Source organism: Myotis nattereri, assembly GCF_964212035.1.
Source record: "Myotis nattereri genome assembly, chromosome: 1".
Lineage (NCBI taxonomy): Eukaryota > Metazoa > Chordata > Mammalia > Chiroptera > Vespertilionidae > Myotis > Myotis nattereri.
The window spans coordinates 79,094,492-79,119,212 of NC_138075.1; the positions used below are offsets into that span (position 1 = coordinate 79,094,492).

Here is a 24,721-nt window from a genome sequence, read left to right on the forward strand (position 1 = left end):
GGAACCTTATCTGCACCCCTTCAGCTTATCCTGTTTCCCGGGGGCAGGACCTCACATGCCTGGACGAGTTAGTGATGAGAAGGAATATCGTGAGGGAGGGGCCCCGGGAAAGGCCCCACCTTGCCCCTCCCCATTCTCACCTCACCCTCTGCAAATCTGACAGGCACGGGACAGGAGTAGGCACCAAGACCTTTGCTGCTTTGCCTTGCAGCCTCCCCAGGTCCCTTGCGGGCCCCTCACCCTTCTAGCTCGCAGCTGGGTAAGTAGATCTGCCCAAGGGCCCTTACCACCTCTCACTTTTGCCCTGAGGTAGAGGGAAGGGGCTGGACAAAGAAGGGTAGAGGAGTGGAGGTGGAGGTGGTGACAGCCTGGGAGTCAGGACTGGGGAGCTCAGCTGACTGAGAGCAGGGGACCTGGGTTCCAAGAAGTAGTGTTTGAGTTGGGGCTGGGGTCCCAGAGGAAGCCTAGGCTCCCAGACAGAAGAGAGGCAGGCTTCAGGGAAGCGAGGGGAGGCACAGTTCCTTCTCACCTGGCCTCAGGGGTAACGTTGGCTTTTGCCCCAGCCCCTGAATGCGCCCCATGGCCCTTTCCAGCCCCCTGTAGGTACAGAAGGATGACAGACTGCTACCGCCCCCCAGGGAACGAGACGCTGCTGAGCTCTCCGGCCTCACGGGCCACAGGCACGGCCTTCCTGCTGCTGGCGGCGCTGCTGGGGCTGCCGGGCAATGGTTTCGTGGTGTGGAGCTTGGCGGGCTGGCGGCCGGCGCGGGGACGGCCGCTGGCGGCCACTCTCGTGCTGCACCTGGCGCTGGCCGATGGCGCCGTGCTGCTGCTCACGCCGGTCTTTGTGGCCTTCCTGGTGAGGCAGGCGTGGCCGCTGGGCCAGCTGGGCTGCAAGGCCGTGTACTACGTGTGCGCGCTCAGCATGTACGCCAGCGTCCTGTTCACCAGCCTGCTCAGCCTGCAGCGCTGCCTCGCCGTCACCCGCCCTTTCCTGGCGCCCCGGCTGCGCAGCCCGGCCCTGGCCCGCCGCCTGCTGCTTGCCGTCTGGCTGGCCGCCCTGTTGCTCGCCGTCCCGGCCGCCGTCTACCGCCACCTCTGGGGGGACAGCCTGTGCCAGCTGTGCCACCCGTCGCGGGCCCACGCCGCCGTCCACCTGAGCCTGGAGACTCTGACCGCTTTCGTGCTGCCCTTCGGGGTGGTGCTCGGCTGCTACAGCGTGACGCTGGCGCGGCTGCGGGGCGCCCGCTGGGGCTCCGGCCGGCACGGCACGCGCGTGGGCCGGCTGGTGAGCGCCATCGTGCTGGCCTTCGGCTTGCTCTGGGCCCCCTACCACATGGTCAACATTGTGCAGGCGATGGCCGCGATGGCGCCACCCGAAGGGGCCCTGGCGAAGCAGGGCGGTGCGAGCCAGGCAGCGAGAGCCGGAACCACGGCTCTGGCCTTCTTCAGCTCCAGCGTCAACCCAGTGCTCTACCTCTTCACCGCGGGGGATCTGCTGCCCCGCGCAGGTCCCCGCTTCCTCACGCGGCTGTTCGAGGGCTCTGGGGAGGCCCGAGGAGGCGGCCGCTCCAGGGAGGGGACCATGGAGCTCCGAACTACCCCTCGGCTCAGAGTGGTGGGGCTGGGCCTGGGCAACGGAGACCCCGGGGGCGGGGCGGCCAAGGACAGTCAGGAATGGGGCCCTTGACACCAAATCCTGCTCTTCCCTGTCCCCTTCCATCACCCCTCAGAACTCAGAGAGCACTCGGGAGCGTTTGGGAAGCCTCTGACCAGTTTGGAACGGTGGGGGCAGAATTATGCACCTGGGGCAGGCCCAGGTTCCTCCAAACTGAGGGATGGCCAGGGGTGATGGTTCATGCTAATGAATATTGTGCACTTGCAGGTTGGCATGTGCCCATGTGCCAGAGCTGCATTAGTTGCCAATAGTCATTGTGAAAGACCCGTGCAGCCGTTACACCATGGCTTAAGTGTGCTCTCCCGAGGGTCAGCATGCCTGAGGCGTACCAAAGCCACCTGGTTTCCCTGCGGGGTCAGGACGGCTGGGCAGCGGCAGCCTTCAGTGGCATCTTGACCCGTCCTCCCCAGCTCGGGTGGCCTACTTCCCTCAGGCCATACAACCACTCTGTAAATCAAGGGAGAAAGAGGAAAGAAAGGTATGGGTGCTTGTGTGTGGGCTGCGGATGGGATCCGTTCTCTGGGGTCTGTAAGAGCCAAGAAGGGGGTGGGGGTGGGGAGACTGGCCCTGGCAGGTGAAAGTCAATCTGTGGGATTGAAAGGAGAGTTTTCCTGTCTGCCTTGTGGTTGGTGCAGCGGGGGAGGGGCCCTGGGAGTCTGAGACTTAGCTTCCTCTTTGAATCCACCTCTCCCCCCCAAGGTCACCTGACTCAAAAGGAGCCCAGGAGCAGGCACTCACTTAGCCAGAGGACGTTTGGGGCTTGGGGATGAGGGAGTATGAGGAAGAGTGTGGGTGTCTGGAGGACAGGAAGAATTTTTCAGGGAGGTACCACCTCTCCTTTCTCCTTTTTCTCTCTGCCAAATCTTGACTCCTCCTGACGGCTAGCTGTTCCTCATCTGTCCTCCCCGATATTTCCCAGACCCCATCTTTTGGAATTTCTTTACCTCTAGGCCTCAAAACTGTTCTGGATCCTTATACTTTTGTGTGTGTTTTTTGGATCCTCATACTTTTGAATTTGGGGTGCAGGATGGAATTCTTTTTAGGAGGACATCCACGTGCACACACATGTGGTTACTAGGGTGACCAACTCGCGGTTTTGTCAGTGGAAGCCTTTTATCCCGGTCTCCTAAGTCCCTGGCAAACCAAGACGGTTGTTAAGTTCTGGTCAACCTGACTGTTACCCCATGTTCTGCCTTAGTGACTGTTCACACCACCCAGGTAGATGCAGACATAGCAAAGGAAACCCAGTCCTCAGGGTCACGCCAGGGCCACCAAAACGGGTTGGGTTGGGGTTGGAGCTCTGGACTTGGGCGACAGGAATGCCTAGAGTGTCTAGTCTAGGGTGGAAGAAGGAAGGTCACTGACAGAATGGAAATGGGGAGCAGCTTGGGAGAGGAGGCAAAGACAGTCCAGTTTGTGCCAGAAGGAGCCTCTGATTGACCCCAGAGCTTCTTGCAGAGGCTTCCTCTTGTCTTCACGCATGGGGGAAGAGGGTCCCTAACTTCCTCTGTTACATATTTCCCGACTCACACACCCTCTGTGGTCAGAAAGCCCTTCCTCAACTCTGCCTGCTTGCTGTGGTTTCAGTCCATTTCTTTTCGTCATATCCTCCGCCTGACAGCTACTGGGTGAACTCTGCTCTGGCTTTTCTCAGAGCAGACAAAGTGGGGGCACTGCAAAGGGTGAGGAACTTCCGTGGCCACTGTTACACTCTGCACATTTCCTGAGAGTGACAGAGTTGGAAGGGAAGCAGGAAGGCTCATGGTCAGATCAAAGGAAAGACTTTTCAGTTCTTAGCTTCTGCCAGAGAGTTCAAGAAGAGGAGAAAAGGGAAGAGTGACCCTTGCCATGGCCCTGGTTTCCCCTCTTGGCAGGGCAGGCATGAAGCACCATCTCCCTCACTCCCTCATGCCTGTTCCCTATGCTCAGCCTCTACTTCTATACGGTGAGACTGGACAGTGGCTGTGGGGAGGTAGGAAAAAGGCGGTGCTGACCTTGCCCAGTGCCCAGATCTTAAATCCAAACTCATGTGTCAGGGTAGCCACATGGGCAAGCACAAGGCAAATGGTTGGGGGAAGGGGAAGAAACTGGCATTCTGTGTGATACTAAGGAGACCCTTTGGGCTTTGGCTTCTACCAAGAGAAGGGAAATTTGATTGCCCTAGAATGGAACCAACCCTTTTCAGTGAAGGGAGCGACTGGGGTGCTGGAAGAGGGACTTCTCCCTCCAACTCCACTCATGGCTTGAACCCAAGCCAAGAACAAGGTGCTGACCTCTTTAAGTCATGATGTTACAACCCAAACCTGGAACCTAACCACAGCTGTAACCTACATTTCCTATTACTCTAAAAATCTACTTGTTCATACAAATTACCGTATAAATATACTCAATATTCTGCCCGTCCCAATCCGAGCCAAATCCCCATTCTGGCTTCCCTCCCTCCTCCTCCTATATGACACAGGTTATTATTCTGTTCAATGATCCAGTCTAGACCTGCATATGAGGCCACACCCCAGCCTACTCACTCCTGCACCCCTCTTTCCCCTCTCCCTTCCCCTTCTTGGGCGCTTCTCATCTGGTCCCACCCCTGAGGGTCCTCCTTCCTACTGGCCTTTTCTAGAATACAAAGACTATCCTCCCTCCTACTGAAGGGAAGGGAGGGGGCAGGAGTTTCAGCCCCACCCTCAGGAAGATGTGTCTTCCCCCTGCCCTGTGGTACTTCCTCTCCGGCTGACTTAGCTGACAGTATCCAGACCTGGGTCCAGACCCCTGGCACCGAGACAGATCTGGGGATAGGCTACACCACTCTGCCCTGACCCTGGGATTGGCGCCAGCTTCCAACCAGTACCCAGCAAAGCCAGTAAGTAAGGACCCTGGGAGTAGGGGATTTGGTGGAGGGCTGGGGTGCAGCCATGAGAGAAGGTATAAAGGAATTTCCAGAAGAGCCTGACCAGTGGTAAAAGGACTTGGGAGGATTTGTCCTTCTCTCCTCTCCATGAGCTCCTGCCCATCCCTGTTATTCCTGGTGGACCCTGGGCATCTCTGGGAGAGTGGGTAGGGGATTGGAGGACACCAGTGGGACTGAGGGGACTAAGGACCTGGCAAGGGACAGAGCAGTTAGCCTTTTAAGGGGTGCCGCACTGAGAAGGAAATCTCCCCAGTTTGGCTCTGAATCTGAGGGTCTCCTAAGGGAAAGAGGCAGAAAGACACGCTACTGCTGCTGTTGCTTTATATTTTGCAATTGGGTCTGTGGGCAGGAAGGAGCGCTGTCGCTCGGTTAGGCAATTCGTCTTTCTACTCAGCCAGATCCCTAAGACAGGTTAGTGGGCAGTGACGAGGACAGTATATTGTGAAGGTGCACCTGATGCTGCCGCTTTAGAGAAAGACCTGAATACTCAGGCTAGGTGTGTCCAGGGTGTCAGAAAGCCCTTGGATCCCTACCCTCATGCACATGTCCACCTCACCCTCCAGATCCTTGCAATGGCCACGAACACTACATCTCCTGCAGGACCCTCCTCCCTAGGTGTCATGGCTATCACCCTACTGTCAGTGGCTCTGGCGGTGGGGGTCCCCGGCAACAGTTTTGTGGTGTGGAGCATCCTGGTAAAGATGCGAAAGCGCTCTGTCACCGCCCTGCTGGTGCTGAACTTGGCCCTGGCTGACCTGGCTGTCTTGCTCACTGCCCCCTTTTTCCTCCACTCCGTGGCCCGAGGCACCTGGATTTTTGGAGTGGCTGGCTGCCGCCTGTTCCACTATGTCTGCGGAGTCAGCATGTACGCCAGCGTCCTGCTGATCACGGCCATGAGTCTGGACCGCTCGCTGGCGGTGGCCCGCCCCTTTGTGTCCCAGAAGCTGCGCACCAAGGCGGTTGCCAGGTGGTTGCTGGCAATCATCTGGGCGGCGTCAGTCCTGCTGGCCACGCCCGTCATCGTATACCGCACCGTGGTACAGGTCCCGAACAACAGGAGCCTGGTCTGCTTCCCGAAATACGGCACGGAAAGACACCGGGCCTTCCACCTGCTCTTCGAGGCCGTCACCGGCTTCCTGCTGCCTTTCCTGGCCGTGGTGGCCAGCTACTCCGACATCGGGCGCAGGCTGCGGGCCCGGCGCTTCCGCCGCAGCCGCCGCACGGGCCGCCTGGTGGTGCTCATCATCCTGACCTTCGCGGCTTTCTGGCTGCCCTACCACATGGTGAACCTGGCCGAGGCCGGCCGCGCGCTGGCGGGCCAGGCCGCGGGGACGGGGCCCGTGGGGCAGCGGCTGCGCCTGGCCCGCAATGTGCTCATCGCGCTGGCCTTCCTGAGCAGCAGCGTGAACCCCGTGCTGTACGCGTGCGCCGGGGGCGGCCTGCTGCGCTTGGCCGGCGTGGGCTTCATCGCCAAGCTGTTGGAAGGCACCGGCTCCGAGATGTCCAGTACCCGCCGCGGGGGCACCCTGGGCCAGACGGCGAGGGGCGCCCCCGCCCCCAGTGAGCCTGGCCCGGCTGAGAGCCTCACTGTCTCCACCAACCCTCTCGAGTGAAGCAGGCCCGGGGGAGGGGTGGTGGTGGAAGGACACTTGCTTTCCTCCTGGCGGAATGCCCCACGCTGGCCTGACCCAATTCTGCGCCTCCAGGAGAAGGCGTGTCGGGGTGGCGCGGAAGAAGAGGGAGGGGAGGGGCAAGTAGGGGCAGAGTCAGCGCCTGGGCAGCTTTGCAATTAAAACCGGTCTGAAATTGGGTTAACCCTGTGTGTGGGACATGTGTATTATGGGGGATAGGTGTCTTTCTGGGGGTCGGTCTCGATAGTGGAGAGCACATCCTTTAGTTTCCCATGATTTTCAATTTTGAAAGGGACACGAAGACAGACATTACCCCGGTCCACCACCACTGCCCCCATTGGGACACAGGTGGCTTGCAGACCACACTTAGAACAACACAGGTTTGCAGACTCCTGAAAGAGCCGACCAGGGAAGACCACCCATGTGGACTCACCACTCCAGACTTCGATTCAGCCTACTTTCTGAGAAAATTCAGCACTGCCGGTACCCTGACAGCTAGTGATAGTTATCTTTGTTAGCATGACTCCAACTTCCTGCTTACTAACCTTCATCCTCTCAGTGGTAGGTATTCAAGGGGATTGCCTTCCTTCCCTCCAAGTCCCAAGAAGGCCTCACTTGAGAAACCAAATCAGCAGATCTTATCGCCTAGATTTCACATCAGCATTTCGCTGGTCCCCAAAACACACTCTGGCACAGGGTGGGGCTGAGGGTGCTCTGTGACTGTGGTCACCCTTAGGAAATGAAGATGCCCCAAAATGAAAGGGATGAGTCATTCTTTTCTAGGGATAAATGTTGTCTTAGAGCCCCTATTCTGATAACATTTTAGGAAGATGGTAGCAGCAGTGGTAGTGGTGTACTTTTTTAATCTTTCCCATAACCCCCTCCTCCACCCACACACACACAAAAGAAAGAGCAATTAGGAAAAATATAAAAAATCCATGTGCAACATCTGCAACAAAGCCTCATGGACCCCAAAATATGAGCAGTTGGGAATGAACCATCGATGCTTCAAGACCCACATAATATCAGCAGAAAGGAGCAAGGGGGCATCTAAGGGGCCTGAAAACAGGAGAACCCCAAACTGTCTACAAATCCTCACTGGAAAGCATCATGGGTCAATTTTAGAACAGCAGCTGACATTGGGAGAGACCTAATAGATTATTTCCAAGTCCTCTAATCCATGCCGCATAGTAAGCACATCATAAAAAGTGTCTGTTTAGTGTTGAATAAAGGTCAAATGACATTTTCCCTGGAGATTCCTTCCAATATTTGTGGGTGGAGAGCAGGAAAAGACAAATCCTTGTGTTGAGTGATGTGGCTAAAATTCTTCATACTTCCAAGGTTTACAAAATACTGGAATCAGGTTGGCAGGCAGGCAGGCAGGGAGGCTGAGGCAGTTCTCTTCCCGAACTTGTGAAAACAAACACACCCTCCATACATTCATGCTCATGCTTGCACACACACAAACACTCACTTCGGCCTGGGAAAAAGCAGCCCTGCTGAGAAGTAAGAAGGTGATCCCAGAAGCCATGTCAGCAGCTTCTGGCATAAATTGGCTCCAGTCATACCAGTCTCTTTATCGAGGACTTTTGAGGTGAAGAGTAGGGAGTGGGGTCTCAGCCTAGGGCAGCTGAGGGAGGTCCAACTCTTATCAAATCTGTGTTGAGGAAGTAGGTACACAGCTGCCCTTTGCCTTTGACCTTGATAACACCCCTGCTGTAGCAGGTGTAGCCTAAGGACTGCAGGGCCCGGGCTGTCTCCTCAGTCACCTGCAATTGGAGGAAGGTGAGGGAGTATGGAGATGGCCCCAACCTTAACCACTGCCCCCATGACTCCAATGTGGCTTCCTCACTTGTATCTTGCCCAGGACTCCTGTACTCTCCATGCGACTGGCCACATTCACCGTATTGCCCCAGATGTCATATTGTGGTTTCTGGGCTCCTATCACTCCAGCCACTACAGGTCCATGGTTTAGCCCTGACAAGAGAAAAGATGGGGGAGATATGGGGAGGGATAGGGGAGGGAGTGGGAGCGCCTCATAGCTCCTGGCCCAGCAGCTTCATGCTCCATCTCAAAAGGTGAGTCTGGAGGGAGGTCCAGGGCTGACCTGGAAAGCAGCTTACCAAAAATTTGGGGGAGGGAGAGCTTGGGAAGATGTGGAGGAGGTCCCAGACTGACCCAGCAAGGGAAGGCCCTTACCCACACGCAAGCGGAAGTTGTTGAATGAGTGCTTGTTGATAACGTCCAGCTTAGACCCAAGGGCCACTGCAAATTCCACCATGGTGCCGAGGTGGCTGCAGCTTCGCTCAGCATCCTGGCAATGGGATGGCCACCAGAATGAGCCAATGAGAGCCCAGGATTAAGGCCCATTCACAGACCCACCAATAAGAGCACAGGTGAGGGATGGTAGGTAAGGAAGGAATGCTGTACCTGCTGTGCATCCTGTCCAGAGGTGGCATTTAAGCCTGTAGCTGCCATGTAGGTGCTGCCGATGGTTTTGATCTTCTCCACCCCACTGAACTTGGGCTTAGAGAGCAGCTGTATAGAGAGGAGGCTGTGTCCCCATTCTCTCTTGCTTTCCCACTCCTCTCTCCCCAAAGCCCAGCCCCAGGCTAAAGGACCGGTTATGGGATTAGGAATGGTGGCAGGAGGCAGAGTGAACAGAGTTGCTGGAGAAGGCAGAGCTGAGGCATCAGAGGAGGAGTGGGAAGGCTAGAGAGGGCAGAAGGGCTTATGGCCAGAAGAGCAAAGTAGAAGGATGGACTGGTAGGACATTCTAGAACTCTGGACATAGGATCTGGGGAACCCTCAGAGTTGTCACCTCATCAAAATCAGCAATGATCTCATTGAGCAGCCGCAGACACTCTAGCCCCTCGTGGTTGATGTTGGATTCAGAGTAAAACTCCTTGAAGTCTGGGACTGAGGCGAAGAGGACACAGACACACTCATAGGACTGGTGGTAGAGGTCCTGGGAGGGTGAGAGGCTGGGGTGAGGCTGAAGGCCACATTCTTCCCCTTCCTGTCCTGGTATCCCCATGCCTTCCCCTCTGTGTAAGAAGGATTGGGGAGGAGGGGAAGGAGGAAAGCCAGGTTACCCTAGGATGTCACTTCTAGAACTGGGATCATGCCAATGGGAATTATCTTTATATCCTTTCTATTGCTGAAAGTTGCTAAGTTAAATCAGCTTATAAAGATCTACAATTTGTAAAATCACATAAATAAATAATAGGGAAAATGAGGCCAAGAGAAAATAAGGGTAAGATTGTAAAGATGGAGTCAGATCTGAGGTTGGTTCACTATATGGGTGCCATTTTAGTTCTATATTCTGGCTTTTGAGCTTTCTAGAGCCAATATGAACACAGAAACAGGATCAGTTACAAGATACCCAGATCCTATAACAGAAGAAACCAGAAGTAGAGCTACTTCTGATCTTGAGAGTAGAGAGCAGGTGGTGGGGATGTAAGGCTGTGAAATAGTCCCTGAACTGTTTCTTTCAACACCCCTTGATATAGCCAAGAGCATTTCCATAGCACAGGTTGGGATGGTGGTGCTACAAAGAAGGTGGTACAAATATGTGGGTAACCTTCTGATGGTCTGACTGTAGAAAGATATTTGAGGATCTAGAGCAGCATCATCCAATAGGAATTTCTGTGGTGATGGAAATGTTCTGTGTATGTGTTGTCCAATATGGTGGCCACTAGCCACATGCAGCTGTTGAATACATGAAATAAGACCAGTGTGACTGAGGAACTGAATTTTCTCCCTCTCTTTCTCCTTCTATCTTTTTTAAGATACAGGTTTACTTACAAGACCTGAAAATTATACAGCACGTCTGAGGCCACACAGCGAGGTCATGGGGGGGGGGGGGGAGAGAGAGAGAGAGAGAGAGAGAGAGAAAGAGAGAGAGAGAGAGAGAGAGAGAGAGAAAGTGCCCATGGACCTGGGCCTGGGATTCTGCTTTCAATTGGGGTTAAGAGTGGGAGCCTGGGGTTTCTCAGGTCCACTTTTTAAAAAATTTGTCAATTACAGTTGACATTCAATATTATTTTATACTAGAGGCCTGGTGCATGGATTCGATCCCTCCCAACCGCCAAACATCAGTTTGTTCTCTACCAGTATATCTATGAGTCTATTTCTGTTTTGCCATTTATTTTGTTCTTTAGATTCTACACATAAGTGAAATCATATGATATTTGTCTTTCTCTGTCTAACTTATTTCACTTAGCATAATATCCTCTAGGTCCGTCCCATGTTGTTGCATTAATTTTCCATTTAGTTAACTTAAATTTAAATGGTCACACATGGCTAATGGCTACCATACTGGATAGTGCAGGCCTAGAGAGATGGGTGGACTGTGTCCTCCACACAACTCTCATCAACACTTGACAAAGCTTCTGAAAGTATGGTGTGGTCATGAGTTGGAGAAGACACTCTAAGAACTTGGAATGCAGAGCCTTTTTGCTCACCAAGAACAGAGCCTAAGATCTTGTGAAAATGGGAGGTATCTGACAGGGATATGGAGGGGCTTGTGGGGCTGCCTGACCCACTCTGGGGGAGTCCAGAGAGGCTGGGCTAAGGGCCAAGACTTTCATCTGAAATTAGTCCCTATGGTATCTGAGACTCAGGAGTCAGGGGTAGGGAGTCACCTCATTGCGCCGGTTCTGGCCAATAAACTGGGGGGCCACGTGTGCAGGCAGCACGTTCTCCAAGAGCAGCCGAGTCAGATTCTCCATTGTCTCTGTTTCCTCGCGCTCCTGCCTCAGCTTCTTCTTCCACAGGAAATCCAGGCGGCAGTAATATTCATTCTGGGAGGGTCACCGGGAGCCATGGGGAGACACAGTGCAGGAGAAATCCCATATTCTGAGTGTTCACCAACCCCCACCCCTCACCCCCGTTCCCGGACTCCATGATGCCTAAAACCACCCCACCCACAGTTTAAATATCTTTTTATTGATTTCAGAGAGGAAGGGAAGAGGGAGAGAGAGATAGAAACATCAATGATGAGAATCCCATTGATTGGCTGCCTCCTGCACACACCCTGCTGGGGATTGAGCAGGCAACCCTGGGCATGTGCCCTGACTGGAATCCAACCGTGGTCTACGGGTTCATAGGTCAATGCTCAACCACTGAGCCATGCCAACCAGGCCCACCCCACAGTTTAGAGATAAGGCTTAACATGAAATTAGCCCTGGGGAGACTACCTTGAAACTAGATTCAAACTATGGTGGGAAGAATTGACAGCAATTTTTTTCTTAAGCATGGGCATTCCTAGATTGGTGGTGGGAGGGAGAAGGGAACAGGGAGAAGACAATTTGAGGGCACTCTCCTTGGGGAGTGAAGAAGAAAGAAAGGGAACAAGAAATTTTACTTAGAAGCTTTCGATGGGTATACCACTGGGACTCAACCCTAAAGACACCAGATTAGGAAAGTGTAGGAGAGACCAAGTCACAAATATGGGGACCCACACCGCACCCTTCATAGGGAAGAACTGGGTAGCTTACCTGCCGAGCCAAGACAAGGAGTGTGAAGAAGAAGATGAAGAAGGAGATAGCTCCCATCAGTTTGGGCTCCTTCAGCACCCCTGGCCTGAGGAGGCCATGAATCAGGGTTATCTCTTGTCCTGCCCCTTCACGATAGCTTCCCCCTGCCCCTAGTGCCCAAGGAGTCCCCAGCCTCCCTCCTGCTTTGCCCTGGGGGTGGCTGAGGTCAGTGAAGTAAGGACAGTTCTGCCCTGTCCTATCTCACTGGAGCTCCTAGGCACCTCTCTCCAGAGGCCACACTCACCTGGAGTCCAAGGAGCCCAGATAGAGGCGGGCGACGAGGCAGTCGGACAGCCAGGCATGGGAGTGCAGGAAGAGGCAGCAGGAGGCCACCAGCCATAGCAGGAGCAGCAGCAGCTTCAGTTCGAAGCTCATGTGCAGAAAGAGGGAGCAGGAGAGGAAACCCAGCACGCAGCAGTGCATGGAGTACTGTGGGGCCAGGCAGGCTGGTCAGGAGGTGGCGCATGTCCCACAGGCAGGGGTGGGGGGACACCTGAGAGCTTCTGTCCTGCCCCTCCCAGGTCCTGTCTGTGGGCAGGGGGTTTCATACATACAAACACACACCAAGTGTGACTTATGTCTGTCCTAATCATAGGATGGAGTGTTTTTCAATTAAGGAGGCGGGTGAGGAGCCAAGGAAAGTTCTGGGGAAGGAGATTCAGGGCTGTTCAGGACACTCACTGGAATACTGATGAGAGGCAGGGACCCAGGGAGCTCCCAGGAGAGGTTGAAAGCCATGGAGGACACATTGGTAGCCCGAAAAGGGCAGTTTGATGCTGCCGGTAAGAAGAACTGCAGAAAGAGATGAGGAGCTGAGGTGATTAGGCAGCTCCTTGGGCACAATGGTGCTTGTGCTGGGTTTCAGCTGATCCGGGGATAAGTCAGGGACAGACTCCAAAGGAGCAGATTCCACTATTTCTGGTTGGTGAGGCCCATCACTGGTGGGGGGAGCAGGGATTAGGGGGGTGGGTGTCATGAGCACTAGGCTTCTAGGGATCCGCTGTGTGATCTCTTGCCAGTCACGCAACCTCTCTGGGCATGAGCTTCCTCTTCTCGGATGGGGGATGATTCTTAAGGTGCCTTTCAGGGATAGAATTCTAGGAATGATTCTAAGTTCTGAAAAATCAGCCAAACTCCACTACAAAATCATAGTGAGTGAGCAAAGTAATATATATGAAGGGTGTCCACCTAAGAGTCCATAATGATTATGCCCAGATAGTAGACCATGAGTGATTGTCATTTGTTTCATTACTTGTCCAACACTTTCAGTATCCCCTGGCCTTAGTCTAGCTGTCCTCCCAAATCCAGGGGTTCCCTTACAGATTTGGCATGCCCAGCATGTCCTGATGGGGGTGCGTAGGGCCCCCTCTGCCCTCACCAGGCTGGCAATGGCCATGGCAAAGATGAGGAGGATGGTGGCACTGCCCAGGGCGATTCGCAGTCCAGGCCGTGTGGCCACCAGGCCAGACAACGCGGGCAGCCAGTGCAGCATCTTGGGGCCTTTCAAGACGCACCTCTGTGGAGGGAGCATGGGAGTCTTAGCCATGGGGTGGGAGCAGGTTGTGGTCAGAGCCCCAGTTCTCCACTTCCACCCCACAGCCCACCTCACCGTCAGGTGCTCTGAGAAGCAGACGAAGAGGAGGAGGAAGAAGAGGAGGAAGGTGATGCTATAGGTGATGGCCAGAGCTGGGGGCCTAAAGGGAGACAAGAGTGAGGCCTTGAAGAACCACAATAGGTCCCCTGTGTATGAAAAGGTCACTGTATCATCTGGTTGGAAGGCCTGGGGAGAAGTGGTTCTGGGGATCTGAACTGGCTGCCAAGGGGGTCTGGGCTGATAACAGGCATTGCATGATGATATGAGGAAGCTGAGGGGTCTAGGGCAGTGTTTGGGTGGGACAGGAACTAATAAGATAGGAACAATATTGGAAGGGGGCAGGGGCCTCACAAAAGTGGCCGAGGCTGCATCACACTGGTCTCTGGCCTTCAGGCCAAGCTCTTTCACCCGGCTGAGTTTTGAACAAGTCCTCACCCCTCCGAGCAGTGCACTGGGAGTGAGGACCTACTTTCTATATTTGTTCACTGTGAGATTTGGGCTTCTTAATGGGAAGAAAACCTCCTTCATGGGGATGTTGTTAGAATCAAGGGACAGGCATGTGAAAATGCTCGGGTCCACAGGATATAGAAAATCCACAGGACGGACGATAGTAAGTTGGGCTGTGATTATCATGGTTCCCAGAGCACATATTTCCATTTCCTCTGTGGGTTAGTGCCAAGGGGAAGTAGGCAAAAGAAGAAAGTGGGTATCGGGAATCAGAAAGACCAAGAGGGTCCATTTTTTGAGAATCAGAGCTTCCCTTTCTGGGCTCTCTTACCTGTTTGTCACCAGCATCTGGATGATGAAGTTGGAGAGAAAAACCAGGAATGTGCAGGCTGCATAGTATTTAAAGGCAGGGAGTGCAGAGAGTCGATACTGCAAGAGGGGGGGTCAGGGTGGAGACAGGGTCACCAGTGCTGCTCATCACCTTGAAGGTGTCAATCCCAGGCAAGGAGTGGGCCCCCCAGGTTCATGGCCCCACCCTTCAGTTCAGCCCCAGGTATTTGCTATGTAGTCTCCAAGGAGCTACCCTCCCCTCTCCCATCACCACTCAATAATTCAATCTACAGGGTGACATTCCTTTCAGAGAGAGGCATATGCCCTCCATCACCCCCAGAATCACAAATTAAGCAGACCTGGGGAGGAGAGATGGGACCACAGGCCATTCTCTAATACTCTCCCCCGACCTGCGCAGCCTACCTCTTTCTCCATTTCCTTCTCTCGGAAGTAAAGTGTCAGTGGGTTGAAGTCCTTTGACTGCTTCCACTGTCTGGTGGGAGATGGCGGGCAGTAAGACCCAGAGAGGAAAGAGCAGGGCAGGAGGGAATGGTCAGGCGGGTCTTTCCCAAGGCTGGAGCAGGAAAGGTGCTTCCTTCCCTCCAGGTCATCAGGGGAACACCACCCCTACCCTACCACGTGAGCCCAAGACCTGCAGCCCTCCCAGCCCTCCTTTTTTTCTTTTTCCATACTTCTGAGAGTTGAGCTGTTCGATGACCTGGAAGAACTTGGCATCCCCAGTGTCCATTTCATCATCTAGTCCCCGGGGGGTACGGCTCCTGTACAGTGAAAGCCTGGCTTGTCACCATGGAGACCTTCAAAAGCATCTGGGCAAAGCAGGAGCCACACCCACTCCACCCCGAGGATGGAGGTAGATCACCCAGACAGCCCGCCCCACTGTCAAAATTGCTTGGGCATGTCTAGCCGGTGTGACTCAGTGGTTGAACATTGACCTACGAATCAGGAGGTCACAGTTCGATTCCCAGTCAGGGCACATATCCGGGTTGCAGGCTCAAACCCTGATTGGGGGCACGTAGGAGGCAGCCAGTGGATAATTCTCTCTCATCATTGATGTTTCTATCTCTCTCTTCCTTTCCCAATCTGAAATCCATAAAAAATAATTTTTTAAAGAATTGCTCAGGCCTCCTTACCGGTCCAGGCTCCACTGGGGGCTGAAGGAAGCCAGGGTCCTCTCCTGTTGAGACAAGACAGGGAGGGGAGAAGATGGGAAGATGGTGAGCATCCTTGGGAGCTCTCTGGAGCGAGGCATTCATATCTACACACATCTTTGACCTTGAACATTTGATCTGGCTGTTCCCCCTGCTTCTAATAGTCATTAGAAGAAGTTCAAGCCACATTTGCCCAGTGATTCTTCCTGTCTCTTTATTTTATTATTATTTTTAAACTTTTTTATCAGAGTTTATTTGAGCCAAAGGCCTCTGTTTCCCTCTTTCAGCCCTTGTAATTTGGGTGGCAGCTGCTTTCTCCAGGGTCAACTCTCCACCATATTGACGCTGCTTTGCCTTATATCAGGTACATCAGCTCCAGAAAAATGCTTGTTTGGGGCAATGTTAAATTTTGCCACAGTTTTCAACCCCCCTCTTGATTCTTTTGACTCCCAGGGTGTTTATACTCTGATTTCCTCATAGTTAGTTTCTATCACTTACAAGACAACCCCGTATCTTCTACAGGCTTGAGTGTTGGTTCCCTTGTGTTGCATTTTCCCTAAGGACTACACAATGCCAAAGTCAGGGACTTTTCTATCACCCTGGGATGCCAAAAAATACTCATTGGTGCCCATTGAAGTGACAATGCAGAACATTCTGACTCCCCTCTGACCTTCTGTGATGGTCGGGCGGAGTTGGGAGGTAGTGGGGGTGGAAAACAAATAAAATCTAGAAGGAAAGAGAAAGAGAAACACACTTGGTTGCAGTCATTCCCTTCTGCACCCTGTGGACTGCGTAGTGTGTGCAGAGATAAGAAAACGAACAGCAAGAGAAAAGGTGAGGACAGGCACCAAGGAAGAGGATAAAATGCTGCAGCCATGGCCCAGGGTAAGCAGTGTGGTGCCCTTCTTCCCTGCTCCCCTGGCCTCATGTGAAGGAAGAGGGTCACAGGGGCCACATCCTCCTCCTCAATCAAAAGCTTACCTATGAGAGGCGAGGGAGAGGCTGAGGCCAAGACAGAAAGATTGAGAGGTACGTTTGAGGTATGAGTCCACCTATGCATCTAAGCATGGGCCTAAGCTTTTCCAAACTTCCTACCTGCCCATCCCCACCCCCTAATGCCTGTAAGTTATTTGAAGGCAGGGAAAACATCGTATTCACTCCTGTCTTCTCAAGAACTAGCCTAGTGCCTGCCACATTGGAGATGCTCAAAATTGTGGAAGGAGTGACTGGATGAATGGGATCTACCAGCAGAAGCATGGCCCCTCCACCCCAAAGTTCCACATTGTTTAAGTGTAAGCCGGTCGGGATTCCCAGGATTTCTAACATGTGACTGGGATCCTGGAACTTTTGGGGCTGAGAAGTGAATTTCTGGGCTGGTGAGGTCCTGCCTATAAAACAAGGGACTCCTACTCCTCCACCATGATATTTCTTAGCCTGCACCTTAGTTGGGGTTGTGAATGTCTGATATGGGTCCTGGGGGGCATCTCCACAATGGAGATCACACCCAATGTTGTCTCACTTCCCTGGGCTCCCAGCACCCCCACTCCTCCCCCGCCCGTTACTCCATCCCCACCCTGGAGGCCTCATCCTGCAACAATCAGCTCAATCAACTGGGTCTTGGGTTCTTCCTTCCTCTCCCTCCTGCCAACTTTGCCCTTCTGACCTCTCCCCTACCCTAAGTTGAGGCTTAAAATTAAGTACTCAGCTGCCAATGCCCCCTCACTCCCCAGTGGTGACTGAGCTCTTGCCTGCTTTCCTGATGAATGGGAAAGGAGGGGAAGGGAGCATGGAAAGGGCACTCTGGAGTCATCCCATAAATCCAACCAGCTGTTCTAGTAGACAAGATCCTGGGAAGATCTGCAGAAAGGTGGCTGGAAATGCATACCAGGTTTGGGGAAGATCAGGGAAGGTGGAAGAGAGCCGGCAGAGGAACCTAATCCTTGAGGGACATAGCCTGACTCCATGAATGAGGGTTCTGGTCACTCATCATCAAGCACCATCCTCAGAGCTAGAGGTAAGGAAGATCCAGGCTCCTCCATTAGCTGGGGGTCAGTGATTACCTGAAGGTGCTACGCATAGGATCAGCCAGTAATTGGCCCTGCCCTAGCTTCCGCTAGACAAGGCTCAGGTCCACGCCCTGCTCTCCCTCCATCACTCCTGCCTGCTCATGATGACTTCCTTCTTCAAAGCTATGTGAGATTTTCACTGTCACCTCATTTTATCTGTGTACAAGTGCTTAAGAGTGGGGGTAACAACCAATTGCCCCACTTCCCCAGTCCTAGTGGGGATTGAAAAAAAAGAGCAAGTAGTTGTAGGAATTGAGTTAAAAAGAGACATATCCTGGTGAGAATGGGTATGAGCACTAGCTTCAGAGTCAGGAGGACATGGGGTACCAGGGGAAAGGGCTTCCTGAGTGGGGGTTGGAGAGCAATGGACATGGTGTCTATGGGAATCTCACATCTTCTCTGTGGTGAGCTCAGAGGGCAGTCATCTTTGCCTTTTCTCTGGAAAGAGTGGCAAGGAAGGTCCAGAGTCAGCGACTGGGGTGACCAGAGAGTTCAGGACCTTGGGATATCGTCAGGTGACTGGTGGTGGGGGCAGGAGGCTAGGAATGGGCAGTGGGGGTGGGTTTATGTAAGTGCTGGGGCTCATGGTGGTGAACATACCGGGAGAGGAGTGGAGGTGGACACAGGGCTCTCTACGTGGCTCAGGTGGGCAAAAGGCTTGGCTGCACCCCAGGATTCCAGGTAGCGGGTCATCAGCAGTGATGGACGCATCTTGGGGCCCTCAAGAGAGGACAGCAACCCTCCTGCAGTGCCCTTCTCATCCTCTTCCTCAGCCTGGGGTATATGAGGGCTGACAGTCAAGATTACAATCCCCCCACCTCCCGTTCTCCCCATACCCTTTAGAGGCTTGTGTCCCTTCCCCTGAGACATATACACACTAGGACCCAGGAACTCAGGTCTGGCAAAGAAGAGACCAAACCTGTGGCTGTGGGTGGTTAGGGTGGGCCAACCCTTGGGTTCCAGGTTAGGCTTTACCCGGGGATCGATGACCAGGTACGTAGGCTCCCCTAGCTCCCGAAGGTATGGGTCCCGGTGTACTATGGCTGCATCCTCCACAGCGTAAGCTCCTGCCAGCAGGGCCAGGGTAGCCCCTGTGATATGTACTCGTCTGGAAGGACGGGACAGTGGGAGTTAGGAGGCAGCACCTCCAACCTCTCATTTCTTTCCAGGATCATTCCTGAAGTTCTAACTTCAAGCAAGGCCCTGTGCTACAGGAGGTCTCTTCCAGCTCCCCTTCCTGCACCCCAGGGTCTCCCTGAGCCCCACATGGGACTGTGCTCATTTTAAGGAACTATGAAAAAGGAGGCAGCAAAGGGGAGACCTGGTTGGCCTCCTGCTGTAGCCTCCTGGAGCCCCAGGTCTCACCCTGGCACGCCACCTGCCTCCATGTGGTTGGCCAGTGTGACGTCATGGGACCAGACATCATACTGCCACTTCTGCAGCCCGATGACTCCACAGAGCACGCTGCCCGAGTGCACACCCACGCGCATGTTGATGTCCACACCGGTGGCTGCTCGTAGTTTCCTGAGCAGGGCGTGTGAGGGACAATCTGAGTACTGTCTTCAGCCCGACCCATGCCCCACCCCTCCTTTTCTCCCGGAAGACTTCCATTGCCCTGCCTGCTCCTCTCCCACATCCATCCCTCAGGACTCCTGCCCGCCCACCTGAGCTGACCTGATGGCCCGGCACATGTCCAGCCCCATGCGCACGCAGTTGATGGCGTGGTCTGGTAAGGAGAGGGGCAGCCCGGAGACACAGTAGTAACAGTCTCCCAGGATCTTGATCCGCATGCATTCATGCTCCTGGGAGTGTGTGTGTGCAGGGGGGAGAGGGGCACCCGGTTAGAGGCCAGAGGAGGCAGGAAAAAGTTAGAAAAAGAGTAAATATGGTGTTCCTGAAGAACTTCTAATGTTGGGAGTGTCTAGGTCAGATCTAGGGCCTCCCTTAACTTGACATGGGACTACCTGAAATCTCCCATACTGGTGTCTTACTCAGAAGGTTTTTCAAGGGTTGGGATGCCTGTGGGTCTCCACCTTTGGCACGTGTAGGGTGTATTCAGATTTGTGCCTATAAGTGTAGCCTCAGCACTGAGAGTTTTGGGGTGGGAGGTCCAAGTTTAAGTTGCTTGGGTGCAGCCCTAAGGTCCAAGCAGGCGGCTGGGAAGGGCCTCCAAAGCCTAGAGCATCTGAATGCCTAGATTTGGTTACAGTATCCAGAGACAACTTTGTTGGGGTTCTGAGCATATTTGGGGGCTGTGGTTGGGGCACCTTTGGAGCTGTTGAGAGACCTTTCCAGACTTGAGCTATGTGGTGAATGGGATGCTTGCAAGGCTTTCCTAGTTCCAGTGGTGTACCTGGGAGCCCACACGGGTTCTGAGGTGGGACTGGGATCTCATAAGGTAGGGATTCCCTTGGAACGGGTTCTCCAGAGGGGGTGCTTGACACGGGGAGGCAGGCTCCCTTTACCTTGGCGATCTGGTCAAACTTGCCAAAGAGCTCATTGAGCATGAGCACCAACTCCTTCGGGGAGCACTCACTGGCCAGCCGTGTGAAGCCCACGATGTCAGCATACAGCACGCTGGGCAGAGCAGACTACAGTTAGTGGGGCCATGGTCTCAGCCCGTGCCCCCTCCCCTCCAGCCATCCTTGCCCATACCTGACTCCCTGGTGCCTCTTGACATAGAGGCTGTGGAAGTTGTTGGTGCTCTCCGGCCTTGACCCCTGTCCAGCTTGCAGCCGTGCCATGATCTCTGCCTTCATCTCTCGGGCCAAGTAGGCAGGAAGGATGGACAAGAGAAGGTGTTCCTGGGAGAGATCACTATGAGAACCAACCCTCTTGCACCCTAAAACCAGGAGCCCCGCTTCCCAAAGCCTTAGGAGCCACACCCTTTCCCAGTCCCACTGGGGGTTCCCCAGGGCACTGTCCCAGGGCCTCCTCACCACATATACTAGATGCTCCAGGACCCCATCCTGCACTGATGACCCTTAGGGACTGAACTCCCAGCACCAAGGTCGGAATTAGAATTCGTTTAGTGTCATAGGGTTCTAAAGGGTTTTAACAAACTTCAGTTTGTTTGAGCCTCCCAGCAACCTTCCAAGCAGGCAACAGCCACTTTTGACAAAGGAAGAGACGGTCAGGGGACCCGCCCAAAGTCATTCAGCTTGTGAAGGAGCCCAGTTGTGTGAATAAGTGACCGCTCTCTCAGAGCCCAGGCCCCACCCGGCCCCACTACCAGCGGACCTGGTGCTTCTTCTCCGTGTCCAGCCGCCGGCGCGAGTGCAAGGAACTGAGCGCCTCTCGGAAGGTGGCGCGCAGCGCGCGCTCCATCAGCGCCTTGTGGTACGCTCCCGCCACATTCCCGCACAGGAACAACACCGCGTTTGCTGCCAACTGTGGGTGAGGGTCACCTCAGAGGCGCTAGACCAGGCAGGGGTGGGGGTGCCTATGTGTGTGGCTGGAGCTGGTCTCCAAAGGGGCTGGGGAGGGCGCTACCATTAGAGACCCAAGAATTTCTGGGCAATGCTGCCACACGGTGGGATCCACAGGTGGCGCTTCTCCCCGAGCCTGTTCCCTCTGCTCCAGACTCTTGGCTGCTGAACCAACATGGCTTCGTAGGTCTAGAAACCTTTGCACATACTTCTCCTCTGCCTGGAATACCACTCCATCACCACCCGCCCCCCATCCTACACACACCATAGCACAAAACTACTCAAGCTCCAATTTTTGCATTCTCTGTGAGGGTTCTATCATCTACATCTGTCCCCAGCACCCTGGCCGCCTGTCCAACTCCCTTCCCCGGGGGTGCAGAACCCTCTCTTGGTGTCTGCAGGCATGGCACTGCACTGGGTGCCAGCTCCACCAGGGCACAGTGGGGACCTATCTGTGTTTGTGTCCTGTGCCTAGCGTTGCATGCTGCCATGGAGTCACAGCTCGTCATAGGGTTGGTGAATGCCCTGATGAACCCAGCAGTGCCCAGCGGAGCCACCCCTGGGCGCAGCCTGTTCTGCATGCATGCTCACCTGCGGCAGCAGCGCAGGTCTTGAGTCTAGTTGAGGCCCAAGATACAGCCCGAGTACCAGCAGGTGTGAGAGGGAGGAGGTGAGGCCCGCAGCTGTGGCGTCCCGCATGCCCAAGGGCAACATGGCGTAGGTAGTGAAGATGACAAAGAGGAAAAAGGACACCTGGGGGAGGGAGGCGGGAGGCTGCAGGCTGACACTGCTGCTCTGCTCTACAGAGTCCTGGGTGCAAGTTCAAGGCCTGGCGTCCCTCTCCCCCCTGCTCCACCTGCCGCCCCTCTCACCTGGTCCCAGGCGCTCACCACGCCCCCAGTGAATAGGAAGCCATGGCCCAACGCAAGCAGCGCTGCCCACACGAGGCCCGACAGCGGACGCGTCCAGCGCTGCAGCCGCTGCTCGCAGGAAGCCAGGCCCAGCAGCAGCGAGAAGCCGCCCAGCGCGCACAGCACTGTGGTCAGGAAGCCCGGGTCTGCGGCCAGCTCCTGTGGGGAGGGGCGCGTGTGGGGTTTGGGGAGCTCCTCCAGGAAGGGAAAGAATGAACAGCCCCTCAGGCCAGTTCTGAAAAGTGTCTCAGACCCAAGTACAAAATAAGGCAGGGCACCTCCGCTTGCCATTTATATGAGGTCGAACCGTAGGAATTGCGGATACTCTGTCATCTACACAGCCAGCAATCTTTGGTTCAACCTAACATATCACTTGCAGGCTGCAGAGGCCGCTCCGTCATAGGCCATCTACCCAGAAATTCTGGCTTCTGTCCCAGATGGGCCATTTGTGAATCCCTGATCATTCGGAGCCTCAGTTTGCTCATCTGTCAAATAGGAATCTTAGCACCAGCCTGGGGTCGGGAAGCAAGTAATAAAACCCTGACTCACAGAAGTCGCTTAGAGATGAATGCGTCCAAGTTTGAGCAATTTGCTCGGGAGAGTCCCGGGCCGGCACAAACCTCAGGATTTCCGGCCTCGCAATCAGTGCTTTGGCAGCAGGGGGCGCCAGGAACCTCCCTCGCCTCCAGAGGCTGTGCCTCGCCACCCTCCGCAGGGCGTAGAAGTCCCGCTAGTGTCTTCACCCTTTGTCCCCCGCTCTCCCCTAGACTGTGAGGTGGTCTCCCCACCTTGCCTCTGAAGAGTGAGAAGAAAACTTGGAGCAGGATGTTTCCAGAAATGGAATGAAAAACCCCTTTTCTGCCCTAGCCGGTTTGGCTCAGTGGATAGAACGTCGGCCTGCGGACTGAAAGGTCCCAGGTTCGATTCCGGCCAAGGGCATGTACGTTGGTTGCGGGCACATCCCCAGTGGGGAGTGTGCAGGAGGCAGCTGATCGATGTTTCTCTCTCATCGATGTTTCTAACTCTCTATCCCTCTCCCTTCCTCTCTCTAAAAATGCAATACAATATATTTTTAAAAAAAACCCTTTTCCCCCCCAAAAGAAACTGGAAACGGGCTTAGTTTGGGACTAAATGAGAGTGGGATGGAGGGTGCCTTCTGGGAGTCTGTGGGTACAACTGCCCCACAACCCCTAAGTGGGAAAGAAAACCAGGAAACAGATTCCCACAGGGCCCAGTATAATTCTCTATCCTTTCTCCCCCCTCCACTCCCTGGAAAATCGCAAAACCCGGTGTTGGATTGACTCTAGAACTAGTAGAGCACAGAAGCTAGTCCGGTCTGTCAGCGCCCCGAGGGAAACTGGAAGCCTCCAGCTACCTCCCCGTGTAGACCCGAGAGGTGAAGTGACTTGACCAGGGTCACCACAGTTCCTAGTAAGGTTCAGCGCTTCTTTCCTGGGTCCCAGCAAAGAAAGCACATGTAAAGGAGACCCCACAGGTCTCACCACCGAAAATGCCCCCTGGCCGGTAACCCGCCCGCGCCCGTGAGGCTGGGGCCCCGGAGGCCCTGCTCACCCTGCCGCTGGCCCAGGCGACAGCCAGCAGCGCCAGGAGCGCGCAGAGCACGATCACCAGCAGCAGCAGCAGGAGCGGGTACTGTTGGCTCAGGCTGTAGTAGGTCTCATAGAAGAGGTCTTCGCTGGGTGGCGGCCGGGGACTGAAGAGTCGGGCCATGGTCTCCCCTAGTCCCGCGCTGCACCGCCTGGACGCAGGCACGGGGCTGGGGAGGGTCGGTGTCCGGGTTACCGCCCGCGGCTCCAGCCAGCCCCAGCCGCGTCCCCCTCACGAGGTACAAGCCGCCGCCATCCCCACCCCCAGCCTCAGGCCATCCCATCTCCTTCCAGGCACACCCTGTGGCTGCCAGTGTTCTCCCAGTTGGCGGCAAGGGCTCTGCCCAACCCTTCGCTCCTCCTCCCTCAAACCCCGACTCCGGAGGTGCCCGAGCAAAACCGCACCTCCAGGGGGACAGGATTTGGGGTTGAAGCAACGGGTTCCCTCTTTTCCCCAACTCACCGCCTGCGAGGCTGCTGCAGCTGAGTGTGCCAGGCCCGGGAGGGAGCTCGGGGAGTTAGCTGCGGAGTCTCTCCTCCGCTAAGTTAGTGGCTCTGAGCCCCGGGCGACAGGCGCTTCCCTCCCGGCGCCGCGGCCCCCTCCCACTTCCCCGATGAAACAGCCCGGCCCTTCCCGTGCCAGAGCGGGCCTCCCCAGGCCTCCTCCCCCACTCTGATTGTCTCTCCTGACAGCACTGCCTTTCCCCTGCCCCCATCTAGGAGAGAAGGTGACTACACGAGGGATTCAAGGGGGTGGGGTGGGCCCGCGGAGTGGCAAGTGTTAAGACAGAGGTGCAGTGCTTGGATGCGAGGAGGCTGAGAGACGGCTGGAGAGACCAAGATGGGGGCTCATTTCCCCCTCCAACTCTCGGACCTGGACAGCCATCGCTGTGGCCCTGGCCAAATAATTGTCTATTCTCCCGCCATCGCCAGCTCCGTGGTTGGGGGCAGGTCTGTGCATACCTTTGAAAAGCCATAGCTTTCCACTCCCAGACACAAGCGGAGACCCCAAAAGACTCCCACCTCAGAAGTAGCGTGCATGTGAGTGTGTGTGATGGAGGAAGGTGATAGTGTGGGGGCTGACCTTGGAGAAATTGGAGGGGTCTCTCCTGCTGGGCACAAGGTCTGCAAATTCCCATGGAGAGCCCCTCCCAGGACCCCACAGCCCAGCCTTTGTAGCCCAGAAGAAAAGCAGGGACAGCATCTAACCCCAGAGTTTGGTTTAGGGTCAGGTCTTGCCTGCTCTAGAGGAAGTGCCCTGCCCTGAGATTAGAGTGGGCCCCAGGAGCCAGGCCTCTGGGATTCCTTCCTGCGACGGCTGGGCCCTGACCTTGTGTGCCATGACATTGCCCACCCCCAGCTCTCAGCACTGTGCTTCCGGTCTCAGGGAGACTGCATTGCCTCCCTCACCC

The 24,721-nt window shown here is 54.9% G+C and overlaps 3 protein-coding genes across 3 annotated transcripts; 2 read left to right on the forward strand and 1 right to left on the reverse strand.

Moving 5' to 3' along the window:
• Nucleotides 1–613: 613 nt before the first annotated feature.
• Nucleotides 614–1,690, forward strand: LTB4R2 (leukotriene B4 receptor 2; the record flags this gene model as incomplete). The annotated part of the gene is made up of 1 exon (XM_081106783.1): nt 614–1,690. One exon carries the CDS (start codon nt 614–616, stop codon nt 1,688–1,690), a length of 1,077 nt encoding a protein of 358 aa, XP_080962909.1.
• Nucleotides 1,691–4,963: 3,273 nt separating this feature from the next.
• Nucleotides 4,964–6,393, forward strand: LTB4R (leukotriene B4 receptor). The gene has a single exon (XM_081087013.1). It carries the CDS (start codon nt 5,159–5,161, stop codon nt 6,197–6,199), a length of 1,041 nt encoding a protein of 346 aa, XP_080943139.1. The 5' UTR covers nt 4,964–5,158; the 3' UTR covers nt 6,200–6,393.
• A 668-nt stretch (nt 6,394–7,061) lies between these two features.
• Nucleotides 7,062–23,433, reverse strand: ADCY4 (adenylate cyclase 4; the record flags this gene model as incomplete). The annotated part of the gene is made up of 25 exons (XM_081082457.1): nt 7,062–7,986; nt 8,070–8,194; nt 8,417–8,531; nt 8,648–8,755; nt 9,039–9,185; nt 10,864–11,022; nt 11,719–11,803; nt 12,002–12,186; nt 12,439–12,549; nt 13,136–13,273; nt 13,367–13,451; nt 14,130–14,227; nt 14,552–14,621; nt 14,821–14,907; nt 15,280–15,323; nt 17,964–18,137; nt 18,339–18,471; nt 18,729–18,887; nt 19,038–19,165; nt 19,661–19,940; nt 20,019–20,167; nt 20,604–20,753; nt 21,383–21,544; nt 21,664–21,861; nt 23,275–23,433. 25 exons carry the CDS (start codon nt 23,431–23,433, stop codon nt 7,834–7,836), a joined length of 3,402 nt encoding a protein of 1,133 aa, XP_080938583.1. The 3' UTR covers nt 7,062–7,833.
• Between the last annotated feature and the right edge of the window lie 1,288 nt (nt 23,434–24,721).

Excerpts from the sequence above, each read along its gene's own strand:
- LTB4R (XM_081087013.1), top strand. The coding sequence starts at position 5,159 with ATGGCCACGAACACTACATCTCCTGCAGGACCCTCCTCCCTAGGTGTC.